The sequence below is a fragment of the Daucus carota genome, chromosome 2 (assembly GCF_001625215.2).
Source record: "Daucus carota subsp. sativus chromosome 2, DH1 v3.0, whole genome shotgun sequence".
Classification (NCBI taxonomy): Eukaryota; Viridiplantae; Streptophyta; class Magnoliopsida; order Apiales; family Apiaceae; genus Daucus; species Daucus carota.
The window spans coordinates 7,427,064-7,442,476 of NC_030382.2; the positions used below are offsets into that span (position 1 = coordinate 7,427,064).

The 15,413-nt window shown below is 41.6% G+C and overlaps 1 protein-coding gene across 1 annotated transcript; it reads left to right on the forward strand.

The window, feature by feature from the left end:
• The first annotated feature begins 9,195 nt into the window (after nt 1–9,195).
• LOC135150327 (uncharacterized) lies at nt 9,196–10,716 on the forward strand. The gene is made up of 3 exons (XM_064086590.1): nt 9,196–9,467; nt 9,591–10,132; nt 10,265–10,716. The coding sequence occupies exons 1-3, from the start codon at nt 9,196–9,198 to the stop codon at nt 10,714–10,716; spliced, it is 1,266 nt and encodes a 421-aa protein (XP_063942660.1).
• The last annotated feature ends 4,697 nt before the right edge of the window (nt 10,717–15,413 follow it).

Genomic DNA, 15,413 nt, shown 5'->3' on the forward strand with positions numbered 1-15,413 from the left:
TCGATTAGTTCGATTATGAGCTAACCGCCTTCATGGGATTCTAATGGATTTATCGATGTAGTCTAGTAACGATTATTAATTACTTGATCTTGCGACGTACGTTGATTTCTTTGCATGAGCCGTGCTTAATCTTCTTAGGAGCGTAGCTAACTTCTAAGTTGCTTGTTAATTCTTTCTGAAGCGAGAGTGGATGATTGAATTTAGAACTATGCCATGTAAACATAGGATTATGTGAATGAAACATAATTTGTGGTAGACTTGAACTATTTTTATCACCCTGTGTAATCACGATAGACGACTTGTTATTAAACCTCTCTGCTTACACTACCGCTATAGAGATATAGGGTCTGAGCTTTGTTGGTGTCCATGAGATTTCTGTCTTAATTGCGGATTTGGATTGGTATGATATGTGTGCAACGAGAGTTGGCATGTATTACCTTCGTGTTGTCTGATTAGGATCAACAGTCGCATGTTAATCAGTAAGTTCAATTCTAGATGAATTCGATAATGAAATTAGAATCCCATGTGTTTTCCTATTCTGAATTTGATTAGTAATTTGAGTATTAGTATAAAAGAAACAAATCCTTGTTAATTGTCTTAGCAGTGATAATTGATCATACATTGTGGCATAGGTGCGTATTCTTAATTCACCAGTCTCTGTGGGAACGAACAAATATATTACTTATGATCACGTGCGCTTGCGTGTAGATTTCACCGAACACTTGTTGCTTCATTCCAGACTCGTTTGAATTTGGAAAAAAACTTGTAGCTTCATTTTCGGTTGTTTCATATTGCAATCGACTTGTAGTTTCATTCTTGACTCGTCTGAGCCGGGAAACAACTTGTAGCTTCATTATTGACTAGATTGAAGTTGGAAACAACTTGTTGCTTCATTCCAGACTCGTTTGAAGTTGAAAACAACTTGTACATTCATTTTCGGTTGTTTGAAATTGGAATCAACTTGTAGTTTCATTCTTGACTCGTTTCAGCCCGGAAACAACTTGTAGCTTCATTATTGGTAAATTGAAGTTGGAAATAGCTTTTAGCTTTATTCTAGACTCGTTTGAAGTTAAAAACAACTTGTAGCTTTATTTTCGGTTGTTTGAAATTGTAATCAACTTGTAGTTGCATTCTTGACTCGTTTGAGCCCGGAAACAACTTGTTGCTTCATTATTGACTAGATTGAATGTGACAGCCCTCAAATCCGGGGGTCGGGATTTGGTGCCACTAAAACAAAATTCATTTAAAAACCTGTAGTTGCGGAAGAAAGTAAAACAGACATTTGAAAATCTGGAAATTTGAAAAGAGATTTAAATTAAAATCACTTTGACCCCCTAAAAACAGGATCGCTAATAGGTTACAGCACTGAAATCAGAAACTAAAACTTACAATCTTATTACAACTTAAACTACATTATCAGTTAAACCTCGATAAGAAGATTAACTGATAACCAAATAAATAAATCTATTTACAACTGAACTGAAATAAATATATTCTAACCAGAACTACTCTTGTAAACATCTCCCTGGAAATCTCGCCTAGCATCAATCTTACGTGCAGCTTATATAGATGACATCTCAATCCCTAGCTGAAAGGGTTAGAAACAATAGCAAGAGTGAGCAAAAATGCTCAGCAAGATAATATGGAAGGCAAGAGCCACAAGATATAATTTTGAATCTAAATCAGAGTGTTTGAAATCACGAACTTTTGAATTAAATCATAACATTTGTAACTCAAAAGTTTAGCAAACATATAAATCAATATGCTTGAAATCACAAGATAAATTTGACAGTAAACACAAGCTTTCAAAAGCTTAAACAAATGACCAGTTTTTGGATTGGAATCCTCAACTGACGGCGCACTAACACAGCTGATCAGGACATCCTGTGATAGCACCGAATCATGCTTCGTAGAAGCAGATCCAAACAATAGGTACCGAATAGAAGGCAACACATTGGCCTTTGGCAAATCTGGCATTATATATATATTTCATATAATACCTAGCCCTTCGCTGGACCGCCGCCACGGCCTCTTACGCATTCATCCAATCAAAACAAAATATTTTGCTGGTCTATCTGGCTGGACAATTAAATAGTCCCTTATGCCATACAATCATCACTTTCAAAACCTTTCTAAAAAGTCTTTTCTTTTCAATCTCAAAATACTGTCAAAATCAATTTTATTAAAGTCTGAGTATCATTTTAAAATCCACCGCAATACGATTCCAAAGAAATCAACGAGTTGTTTTCGCTATTTAAAATTAAGGATTTAAGTCTGGGACAGAAGACCAGGCATATATCGAAATGATACTACTACAGAGTCAACAATAGTTTTCAAACTGTAAGAGAACTCAGACAATAATTCCCAGAAATTGATTAAAATAATCAGAATGCTTTTCTGATAAATTTGTCACTATACATATAACAGTAAAAAGGATCTAATTAAAAACATTCGATAATTTAATCATAAGATAAAAGTATTTATACTTTTATATATCAGAAATGGATAGTCATGCTTGCATGAAGTACAAGTCATACATAGAAAATTTGCATTATCAAAAGAGAATTGAAATACTTGCTCTTTAAATAAAAGAGAAGAATAAGAATACTTGCCTCTGACTGAAAACATGTGACAATGCAACTCGGTCACACTACTCGAGGTTTCTAGACTTGCCTCAACTGCTAACTCTACAATGACTACATTCTAATTGGACTGTCTTGCGGCACAATCTGGCCTTATTGAATTATTTCAGACTTGGCTTGCAACACTATCGCTGGCTTCTGAAAGTCATTGTTGACCACGTCTCAGCCGGCTATATATAACAGCAAACAATACTTTAGTTGAAGAACAATCCCAACCGCCGCCAAATCGCTGAATCGAAATTATATTACTACCCTTCGCGATATAAACATTTAATATATACAATTAATATATAAATAATATATACACATAGTGTCACATAGTTAAACACGTAATCACATCAGCACGTACCAATTAATTTACATGCTTTAATATTTAAATATAAATAGTCAAATAAATCATGTATATGATCTTATATCTGATTATATACACAATATTAATATCCCCTGGATATAATACAACTCCAATTTATCACAACAGAAATCAAGTCATCTGAATTACAAGTCCCATTGTAATTCAATCACATCTCAAAACAGCTCAACACTTGATTAAAATAAAATAAAATAATAAGATAATATAAATTTTGGACAACATGTCTTTTAAAATGGAGCAACCTCAAAATCAACAACAAAGAAATCTTTGCTCCAAAATAATATAAATATCCTCCAAAATGTCAAATCATAAATGGGCATGCTCTTCACAATCAACAATAAAGTCTCAGTTCAGCACTCTATCTTCTAGTATTTTCAAAATTCCATAATTTAACATCTTCACATGAAACCTTTTCCATTTTAACCTCTGACATAGTATCTTGCTATCCTCAAAATTTCAACTTAAACCGATTAGTACAGCTAGGTCAAATTCTCGCTCAAAGATGGTACTCAAATTTATCTCAGCAAGGCAAAACAGGATTTTTATCATCATCACAGCCACGCTCTAAAATTCACTGTAAATCGTAGGTTTACTATTTTGGCATGAAACCACCTCTGGGATCTTCTATACTCAGTACACTATCATCCCTCAAAATTTCAACTCCAACTAAAGTGTTTAGCTAGGTGAAACATTGCTTCAAAGTTCAGTGTTCAGTAAATTCGTAGGTTATTGACAACCCATACTAAAACTGCCATAACTTCTAGCTCGTTACTCCGATTGACGCAAAATCAGCGCCCAAATAAACTAGAAATCATACACTACAACTTCCATTGAGCAGTCGATCACCCAATCACAATAAAACTGCTCCGAAACACTGCCCAAAAACAGGACAGCAAACTGAATTTAAAAGTTTATACCTTCTATCGTTGATATTGCAACCTCACACGACTATCCCCCACCTTTACTACAACTACCAGACCTGTAATTTGGCTTCTCTTCTCCCACTTTTGTTGTTACCCACACACAACAGCCATATAACCTCCATCTCGGACCATTGCTCAGCAGCCAGCGGCTCCTCCTCCGCCATCTAACATCAACAATCACTACTGCATATGACTTCCACACACACAACTTTGTTTCCCTCCTGTGCTACTGTTCTCACAACCTTCAACATCCTTCTCTACTACTCCATCTACCAAACGCAGCCACACCACATACTTGCTCCACTACTACCTGTCTCAATGTCTAACAGCTATTTCTATGAATAACAACCTTGCTTTCTTCCTCCGATTCAAACCCAACCACATATCAATTCTCTCGCGAGCCGTCGTCCTCTCCAACTCCAATGAGACCTCACCACCGCCCTGTTCAAACCAGCCTCCTTCAACTACAACTCCATACCCAGCTATAACATATGCACCCACATACAAAACTCGACAACCAAGCATCTCCTCCTTGCGACACCAGCCAAACACAACTCTTTTAATACCCTCATCCTCTCCTGTGCCCATCTCTGAGAACTACAGTCCACCACCGACTGTCTAAGCCGTAGCCTCGCTATCGTCAAATCGCCTCCTGTAATCTCCGTCTCCGTCGACCCCCTGCAACCACGCCGTTGCTAACCAACAATAACACAACACCTCCATACGCACCTGAGTCGTCGCCGCCCTTCTGAGACACCAGTCAAAACGGCCAGCCACCTCCGTTCATCAATCACTCCCGAACTCCGACCACCACAACAGCCTCCATCCCTAACTCGATTCTCAACAACAGATGAATACACACAGTGGTATACACGCGTGCAAGAAAACTCATGAATTAAATCTCACCTGATTTCGCTGGTAATTGAAATCGATTGAACTGAAATTTTAAGAAACCCTAAATCTCTCGGCCTTATCTCTGTTTTTCGCTCTCCACCGCCTCCCCTGTTGCTGCTGTGTGTACCCTCTTTTTGTTTAAAAAGAAAAACAATATTTATATACAATAACAGCTGTAGACAAGATACACACCCAGCTGTTTGTCACCGGTTACTTTTAAAATGGTACCCCAATATTAATAAAAAGTTAAAGTTTTAACAATAATACAAAATTTGGGATCCTGAAAATATTCTCGAAAAATCAAACTAAAAACTCCCAAAAATTCCTAAATTTTTTTGAATGAATTAAATCCGTGAAAAGGTTTATTTTTAGATACTTAGATTAAATTGTCCAATAATTTTCAAAGAGCAAATAATTAAAATAATTATCTGCAATATTTATAAATATTTTTAAATCTGCTAAAACATAAAAATATCAAAATTGGAACATTCTGGTAATTTTCAATTGGACAAAATTTGCAATATAATTAAACACGGATTTTAATATTTTTAAATCAAAGAACAACTCTGATTCATAAAAGTCTAATAAACCCCAATTTCTAAACTACTCACTCGGACAAAAAAAGGAAATAATAAACAAATAAAATTGCTTATTTAACATGTACCACAATTAAATCAAATATTCATATAATGGTAGTAACTCATAAATCGTTTTTGAAAGTCCAACAAATTGGAATAAAATATAAAATTTTATTCCAGCACTTTTAGAAAATTAATAACAAAATAATAAATAGTTATTGAATTTTCCGAGTCGTCACATTGAAGTTGGAAACAACTTGTACCTTCATTCCAGACTCGTTTGAAGTTGAAAACAACTTGTACATTCATTTTCGGTTGTTTGAAATTGTAATCAACTTGTAGTTTCATTCTTGACTCGTTTGAGCCCGGAAACAACTTGTAGCTTCATTGTTGACTAGATTGAAGTTGGAAACAACTTGTAGCTTCATTCCAGACTCGTTTGAAGTTGAAAACAACTTGTAGCTTCATTTTCGGTTGTTTGAAATTGTAATCAACTTGTAGTTTCATTCTTGACTCTTTTGAGCCCGGAAACAACTTGTAGCTTCATTATTGACTAGATTGAATTTGGAAACAACTTGTAGCTTCATTCCAGACTCGTTTGAAGTTGAAAACAACTTTTACATTCATTTTCAGTTGTTTGAAATTGGAATAAACTTGTAGTTTCATTCTTGACTCGTTTGAGCTCGGAAACAACTTGTAGCTTCATTATTGGTAGATTGAAGTTGGAAACAAGTTTTAGCTTTATTCCAGACTCGTTTGTAGTTAAAAACAACTTGTAGCTTCATTTTCGGTTGTTTGAAATTGTAATCAACTTGTAATTTCATTCTTGACTCGTTTGAGCCCGGAAACAACTTGTAGCCTCATTATTGACTAGATTGAAGTTGGAAACAACTTGTTGCTTCATTCCAGACTCGTTTGAATTTGAAAAAAAACTTGTAGCTTCATTTTCGGTTGTTTCAAATTGCAATCGACTTGTAGTTTCATTCTTGACTCGTCTGAGCCGGGAAACAACTTGTAGCTTCATTATTGACTAGATTGAAGTTGGAAACAACTTGTAGCTTCATTCCAGACTCGTTTAAAGTTGAAAACAACTTGTACATTCATTTTCGGTTGTTTGAAATAGGAATCAACTTGTAGTTTCATTCTCGACTCGTTTCACCCCGGAAACAACTTGTAGCTTCATTATTGGTAAATTGAAGTTGGAAATAGCTTTTAGCTTTATTCTAGACTCGTTTGAAGTTAAAAACAACTTGTAGCTTCATTTTCGGTTGTTTGAAATTGTAATCAACTTGTAGTTTCATTCTTGACTCGTTTGAGCCCAGAAACAACTTGTTGCTTCATTATTGACTAAATTGAAGTTGGAAACAACTTGTAGCTTCATTCCAGACTCGTTTAAAGTTGAAAACAACTTGTACATTCATTTTCGGTTGTTTGAAATTGGAATCAACTTGTAGTTTCATTCTCGACTCGTTTCAGCCCGGAAACAACTTGTAGCTTCATTATTGGTAAATTGAAGTTGGAAATAGCTTTTAGCTTTATTCTAGACTCGTTTGAAGTTAAAAACAACTTGTAGCTTCATTTTCGGTTGTTTGAAATTGTAATCAACTTGTAGTTTCATTCTTGACTCGTTTGAGCCCGGAAACAACTTGTTGCTTCATTATTGACTAGATTGAAGTTGGAAACAACTTGTAGCTTCATTCCAGACTCGTTTGAAGTTGAAAACAACTTGTACAATTATTTTCGGTTGTTTGAAATTTGAATCAACTTGTAGTTTCATTCTTGACTCGTTTGAGCCTGGAAACAACTTGTAGCTTCATTATTGGTAAATTAAGTTGGAAATAGCTTTTAGCTTTATTCTAGACTCGTTTGAAGTTAAAAACAACTTGTAGCTTCATTTTCGGTTGTTTGAAATTGTAATCAACTTGTAGTTTCATTCTTGACTCGTTTGAGCCCGGAAACAACTTGTTGCTTCATTATTGACTAGATTGAAGTTGGAAACAACTTGTAGCTTCATTCCAGACTCGTTTGAAGTTGAAAACAACTTGTACATTCATTTTCGGTTGTTTGAAATTGTAATCAACTTGTAGTTTCATTCTTGACTCGTTTGAGCCCGGAAACAACTTGTTGCTTCTGATATGGGTCTGAAATTGGCCCTAAAAATTATTGGGTAATTTTGAGCCCGGGTCTGATTAAAGGCCAGAATATAAGGCCCGGATTCTGGGTTTATCACCCAAAATTCGTGGCTAGCAGATTGAGGTTATAAAAAGCCCGTTGGGCATCTATGTTTGAGAAACATGGGCTGCCCGAACTCAAGGCACGAGCCCCAGCCCGGTCAGGGCCCAGAACTCGAATCCTAGTCCTACTAGGAGTCTGACTGACGAGTCCAGGACTTCGAGAGTCCTACAAGAACTCTGAATTTCGTGGATAACTATCTAGAGTCCTAGATAACCTCCAGTAGCTCAAGATAAGGATCAGAGATCAGTCCTATCCTATCTCTGACTCAAAAACCTATTTCTACTAGGACTCTAACACCAGGGATCCTACTTCTAATCAGTCTCTAACCCTGAGACATCTATATAAAGGGCTCTACCCCTCCAAAATAGAACTACGTTTTTTGACTTGATTCTTCACCCCGCTGAAGATACGTAGGCACCTCGTGAGGACCCGTCTGAGTTCCGACTCGCGAGATCAGTCAAAAAGCACGAAGCTCACCCCTCGATTTTTGATCCATAACATTTGGCGCCGTCTGTGGGACAAAGACAACAACCATGGTGTCCACCAGATTACGCTCAGAAATTCATGCACCTTCAAACGGAGACAACACCGCAACCCAGGATCCACCCTTGTCTCAGGTCACCGCTGGAACCTCAAATCCCATCACCACCACACCACCAGTCACGTTGACCCTTGCTAGCAGTGGCACAACCACCGCTGCTCAAACCTCGATTCCTATGATTTTTGGCACGCTGCCCCCTATGACTAATGTTGTGGCCACAGCCACTGATCATGGGACTCATTACTCAACCGTTGTGACGACCACAAGAGGACCAACAGATGAGTATGTAGTTTATACGGACGACTCTTCTGAAGATTCGGAGAGGGACTATGATATTCCCCCACGAAGGAGGAGAGACGGAAACCAGAGCCGAGGCTCCCAGCACAACACCAGGCCGAATAACCCCGAGTCCCGTCGACCCACGGACCAGGAGTACGAAGCCAGGATTCGAGCTTATGAACAGGAGATAGCTCAGTTGAGAAAAGACAGGGCGGCACACCAGACCAGGCAGCCACCACCCGAACCTCGGCAACAAACTGAAAACCCTCAGAACGCAGGTATGAATAGAATTCACTTGTTGGCTGCAGGTGATCCAGATAACCCGATCCCCCCATTCACCGAGGAGATCATGGCAGCAAGGATTTCTCGAAAGTTCAAGTTGCCCACAATTAAGGCGTATGATGGAACGGGTGACCCCGCGAATCATGTACGAACTTTCATGAATGCATTGCTGTTGCAACCAGTCACGGAGGCCATTAAGTGTCGAGCCTTTCCCCAAACTTTGAGTGGGATGGCACAACACTGGTATAGTCGACTACCCCCTAACTCTATATCCTCGTTTGGAGATTTGAGCCGAGCTTTCATAGGCCAGTTTATTGGGAGCAAGACCCACGCTAAGAGTTCAGCCTCGTTGATGAACCTTCATCAAGGCAGGAACGAATCCCTCAGAGACTATATGAATAGGTTCACTAAGGAGGCGCTCAAGGTCCCGGATTTAGACCAGAAAGTAGCCATGATTGCCCTACAGCAAGGAACCACGGATGATAATTTCCGCCGATCACTTGCCAAGAGGGCCCCTGAAAATATGAATGAGCTCCAGGAGAGGGCCGGGAAGTATATCAAGGCTGAGGAAAGCCTGAAGAAATCTCATAATAACCAGGGACCGACCTCGAACCCAAAGAAACGTGGAAACGACACCGAGTACAACGCGGATAATAAGTATTCAAAGACAGGGGATGGTGATAAGTCCCCCACCAAAAAGAAAGCAGGACCGAGGTTCACTGAGTATGCAAGGCTGAATGCCCCTAGGAGTCAGATCCTGATGGAAATTGAGAAAGATGAAAGTGTTCGATGGCCGAAGCCTATCAGGACTGACCCCGAAAAAAGAAACAAGGACTTGTACTGCAGGTTTCATAAAGATACAGGACATAAGACCGATGATTGTCGACAGTTGAAGGATGAGATCGAGTTTTTGATCCGAAAAGGCAAGCTGTCCAAGTATACTAGGGATACGGACAAGAATCCCCGTGACAATGACAACCGTGGAAGAGACAACGATGATAGGAATAAGAGAAACCAGCCCAGAGGGCCTGTGATCAATGTAATCTCTGGAGGACCGACCGCAGCAGGCCTATCTAGTAACTCACGAAAAGCTTATGCTCGTGAAGTGATGTACATTGTTGGAGAGCCCCCGAAGAGGGCAAAAATTGAGTTTGCTTTAGCATTCGACAATTTAGATCTTGACAGAGTTAAATTTCCCCATGATGATCCTTTGGTAATCACCCCGGTGATTGGAAACTCTTCTGTAAAAAGGGTACTCGTTGACGGTGGAGCCTCAGTAGATATCTTATTTCATGATGCATATGAGAAGATGGGATATTCAGATTCGCAATTGACACCTTCAGATATGCCTATATACGGCTTTAATAACGTGGAGACAAAGATTGAAGGTATGATCCAACTACCCGTGACAATGGGCACCGAGCCTAGACAGGCCACATGTATGCTGAATTTTTTGGTCGTTAAGGCTTCATCAACCTACAATGCTATCCTTGGGAGGACTGGGATACATGCTTTTAAAGCAATCCCATCCACCTACCACTTGAAGATCAAATTCCCTACCAAGAATGGGGTGGGAGAAGAAATAGGAGATCAAAAAATGGCTAGAAGTTGTTATGTGGGGGCTCTGAAATCTGGAGGGACCGGGGGGCAAGTTCTCCCAATTGAGGACTTGGATGTCCGAGAGGAAGAGGAAAGGAGAGGAAAGCCAGCTGAGGACTTGGTTCCCTTCTCCCTATATCCAGATGAGCCCGAGAAGGTGACCTATGTAGGGGCGTCGCTCCCCGAGGATATGAAATCCGAATTTGTGAAATTCTTGAGGAACAACCGGGATGTGTTTGCTTGGACCGCAGCCGATATGCCAGGGATTGATCCCCTCTTTATGACACACACGCTTAACGTAAGCCCAGATAGAAAACCCGTGAAACAAAAGAAGAGAAGTTTTGCCCCTGAGAGGCAAGAAGCCATAAAATAGGAGGTCGATAAGCTTTTGGAAGCAGGTTTTATAGAGGAAATCCAATTCCCAGAATGGCTAGCCAACCCAGTCATGGTCAAGAAAGCTAATGGAAAGTGGAGGATGTGTGTAGACTTCACAGATTTGAATGATGCTTGTCCTAAGGACTGTTTTCCTCTCCCAAGAATAGATACTCTGATCGATGCTACAGCTGGGCACGAGATGTTGAGCTTTATGGATGGCTTTAGTGGATACAACCAGATCCGAATGAATAAGGACGACATTCCTAAGGTATCGTTCATCACTGATTTTGGTATCTTTTGTTATTTGGTTATGGCGTTTGGTTTAAAGAATGCAGGAGCCACATATCAACGCCTGGCAAATAAGATGTTTAAACATCTGATTGGAAAAACCATGGAGGTTTATGTTGATGATATGCTAGTGAAGAGCTTGAACAAAGCTGATCACCTTGAACACCTGAGAGAGGCTTTTGAAGTCCTGAGGACACATAAGATGATGTTGAATCCAGCCAAGTGTGCCTTTGGAGTTGGGTCTGGAAAATTTTTGGGTCTGATGGTCTCAAAACGTGGGATTGAGGCCAACCCCGACAAGATAAAGGCCATCCTTGATATGGAGCCGCCTAAGTCTATAAAGGATGTTCAAAAGCTAACAGGAAGAATCGCGGCACTAGGACGTTTCATCTCGAAGTCCGGGGATAAGTGCTTGCCCTTCTTTAAGGCTTTGAAGAAAGTTAAAGATTTTGAATGGACAAGTGAGAGCCAAGAGGCCTTTGAGCAGTTGAAGAAGTATATGGCAGAGCCACCACTCTTATCAAAGCCCGTGGATGGAGAAACATTATATGTCTACTTGGCTGTCTCTGAGAAAGCACTGAGTGCGGTCTTGGTTCGTGAGGATCGAAAAATCCAGAAACCCGTCTACTATGTTAGTAAGATTTTGCATGGAGCGGAGCTCAACTATTCTGTGATTGAGAAGTTTGCCTTAGCCATGATTACAGCTTCAAGAAAGCTGAGGCCTTACTTCCAGGCTCACAAAATTGAAGTCTTGACAGACCAGCCCCTTAGGAGCATAATGCATAGCCCGAAGGCTAGTGGGAGATTAATCAAATGGGCAGTAGAGCTTGGGGAATTTGAAATTCGATACAAACCACGGGTGGCAATCAAGGCTCAAGCTCTGGCTGACTTCCTCGTTGAATGCACCATTGACAACAAGGAAGTCGGGGGGCAGGAGAGTATGGTAGAGGAACCCAAAGAAGAGGAGAAACCTAAAGAGTATTGGTTACTATTTTTTGACGGAGCTTCAAAAACAAAAAATAGTGGGGCAGGGCTGGTGCTCCGAAGCCCGGATGGCTTCACGGTCGAGTACGCGATCAAGTTAGACTTTCCAACTACCAACAATGAAGCTGAGTATGAGGCCCTTATAGCTGGATTGGGATTGGCGAGAACCCTGAGGGTTAAAAACCTGAAAGTATGTGGGGACTCAAGACTTGTGGTGTCACAGGTTAATGGAGAATTTGAGGCACGAGAAGAAACAATGCTGAAATACTTAAGGATTGTGAAAGCCCAGATGACGCAATTTAAAGAATGTTTGGTAGAACATATACCTAGGGAAGAGAATACAAAGGCTGATGCCTTATCCCAGTTTGCATCCTCAGAGAATGAGGTGTGCTCGGGAAGTGTTTACTATCAGGTTTTGAAAACCCCAAGTATCAATGCCAAGCTGGTAGCCCCAATCGACACGGGGGCCACTTGGATAGATGAGGTCAAAACGTATCTCGAAACTGGACATCTACCACCTGATGCTGGGGAAGCACGAAAACTACAAGTAAGAGCTCTAAAGTATGCACTCATTGAAGGGATTCTCTATAAGAAATCTTTTGTTATACCTTATTTGAAGTGTTTAAGGCCGGATGAGGCCCGGGAAGCCTTGAAAGAGGTCCATGAAGGAATCTGTGGCCAGCACCTAGGCGGGAGAGCCTTGGCTCACAAAATTACTCGCCTTGGGTTCTTTTGGCCAAATATGCTGAAGGATGCGAAGGATTATGTTAAGAGATGCGATCGTTGTCAGAGATTTGCACCTGTTGTGCGCCAGCCCCCAGAGATGCTGACATCCATTAACTCCCCGATTCCCTTTGCTATGTGGGGGATGGACATCCTAGGGCCGTTTCCACTCGCCAGTGCTCAAAGGAAGTTTTTGATAGTGGCTATTGACTACTTTACCAAGTGGATTGAGGCCAAACCCCTGGCCAAGATAACCACCAAGCAAGTTGCTCAGTTCTTCTGGGAAAACGTCATATGCAGGTATGGCATACCCCGAGTCTTGGTTACTGACAATGGAGCTCAGTTCAACAATCCAGAGTTTGTGGGATACTGTAACGACTATAGCATTGAGCTACGATTCACTTCGGTTGCCCATCCTCAAGCCAATGGGCAAGCTGAAGTAGCCAACAGGATAATCCTTGATGGGCTAAAGAAAAGAGTCGAGAAAGCGCATGGGTCTTGGGCTGAAGAGATTCTCCCTATACTATGGGCATATCGAACAACCTGCAAGGTCTCCACAGGAGCAACCCCGTTCCAGTTAGCTTACGGGGCTGAAGCCGTAGTGCCACTTGAGATAACTCATACCTCCCCCAGGGTCCAGCAGTATGAGCCCGAAGCCAATGAGGAAGGAATGAGACTCGCACTCGACATGATCGATGAGGTCCGTGATGAGGCTAACGCCAGGATCGTTGAGAGCCAAAAACGAGCTTCCTATTACTATAATCTCCGAGTCAAGGAACGATTCTTCAGAAAAGGGGATTTAGTCCTAAGGAAAGCTGAGGCCTCAGGAGTTGGTCCCAAGGGAAAGATGGCCCCAAACTGGGAAGGTCCGTATCAGGTGAAGGATGTTATTGGTCGCGGCTCGTACAAGCTTCAGACCCTGGATGGAGTTGAGTTTCCAAGGAGTTGGCATGCCACCAACTTGAAGATTTATTATATTTGATTATCTTAGCAAGTAGGTGACCATTGAATAAGGTCAGATAGACCACTGCCAGTTAGTTTATAACTTAGTTGATTTTAGTTGTTTATCTCTTCTACTATAGATTCAATAAAATTTCTTATAGATTGCTCCATATCTCATGCTTCTAATGTTTTCCTTGAGTTTTTGTTTACTTACCGTGAACGGGTCAACCCGGAACATGAATTCAACCATAAATAAGTTACGATTAACATTGATTGAGTGAAAATTACAAGCTAAGGCTAGACAAGTCTAATACTACAAGTTAAGGCTAGATAAGTCTAAATAAGTAGACCACGCAGGGTCCTTAACAAATCCTACTCATCAGACTCGGAATCAGCCTCCGAGCTATCTGCAGACCCGGACTCCCCAGCCGGATGCTTTTCAATGACACCCAAATCTTCGACTTCCTCTTCAATAGGACTAGGAGAGTCAAGAACAATCCTCATGGGACAGAGGTAATCCCATTTAGGATGGAACAGGTCTGGATGATCCTCATGAATGGTCTGAACAGCCTCATTCCACCCGTCACTGTAATCCTCTGCAGAGGTGATCTCATTGTGCTTCTCCAGCAGATTCTTGTACTCATCAGAATCCAAATAGTCGTCGATGATAGCATCCTTTCCTTTTCTAGCCTCGACTAGCTCGCTTCGAGCTTCCACTAGCTCCGATTGAGTCTTAGCCACAATCTCGTCTTTTTCCGCATCCTTGATTCGAAGGGCCTCCATGCCCTCCTCCAAGGATTCCTTAGCCTTCTTGTGGCTCTCAGCTTGTTTTTTCCAAGCTTTAGCCTGATGGAGGGCAGCCTGGAATTGAGCATTGGCCTGAGACAAGTAGATAAACGGGTTAAGGAAGACTCGGGGAACCTAAACAATAAGTTTGTAAGAACACTCACACTAGCAAGGGCTTGAGAGCCAAAGCCATCAATCCCCTCGATCTCCGACTGTAGCACCACATCCTGGTAGTCGGCAGGGGTAATAGAGTGAAGGGATCAATCAGAAGCATGAACAGTCGATCCCAGCACCGAATCGGTCCTTCGAAAACCCCAGGCCGGTTTAAAGGCTTCAGACTTGGAAGCCCGAGGCTGACTAGATGATCCTCCTTCTGCCGAATGGGGTTGAAGAAAAGGCCCCTAAAACCTTGGTTAAGGCCTAATCTTATCTTATACCATTAACAAGTCATAATCAAGCATGATTACACTTAATCGTTGCATAATCCATGTTTAAACTATGTATAGTCCCAAAACGCTCAAGAGCGCCCGAGAAGCGCCCTGGGAGCGCCCTATGAGCGCCCCAGGAGCGCCAAGAGCGCCCGAGGTGCGCTTGAGGACCTCACCAGCGTCGACCTGGGCACCAAGGGTGCCCTAAATCGACGTGGGTGAGGTCGACAATTAACTTGGGTGTTAAAAAACCCCTAACGCCCGAGAGCGCCCGAGAAGCACCCTGGGAGCGCCCCAGGAGCGCCAAGAGCGCCCGAGGTGCGCCTGAGGACCTCACCAGCGTCGACCTGGGCACCAAGGATGCCCTAAATCGACCTGGGTGAGGTCGACAATTAACATTGGGTGTTAAAAAACACCTAACGCCCGAGAGCGCCCGAGAAGCGCCCTGGGAGCGCCCTATGAGCGCCCGAGGTGCGCCTGAGGACCTCACCAGCGTCGACCTGGGCACCAAGGGTGCCCTAAATCGACCTGGGTAAGGTCGACA

Bases quoted from the DNA above. Each gene is read 5' to 3' on its own strand.
- LOC135150327 (XM_064086590.1), top strand. From the start codon at position 9,196: ATGATTGCCCTACAGCAAGGAACCACGGATGATAATTTCCGCCGATCA. The intron at 9,468-9,590 runs GTATGCAAGGCT...CTTGTACTGCAG, and splicing joins GCAGGACCGAGGTTCACTGA to GTTTCATAAAGATACAGGAC. The intron at 10,133-10,264 runs GTATGATCCAAC...ATGCTTTTAAAG, and splicing joins CGTGGAGACAAAGATTGAAG to CAATCCCATCCACCTACCAC.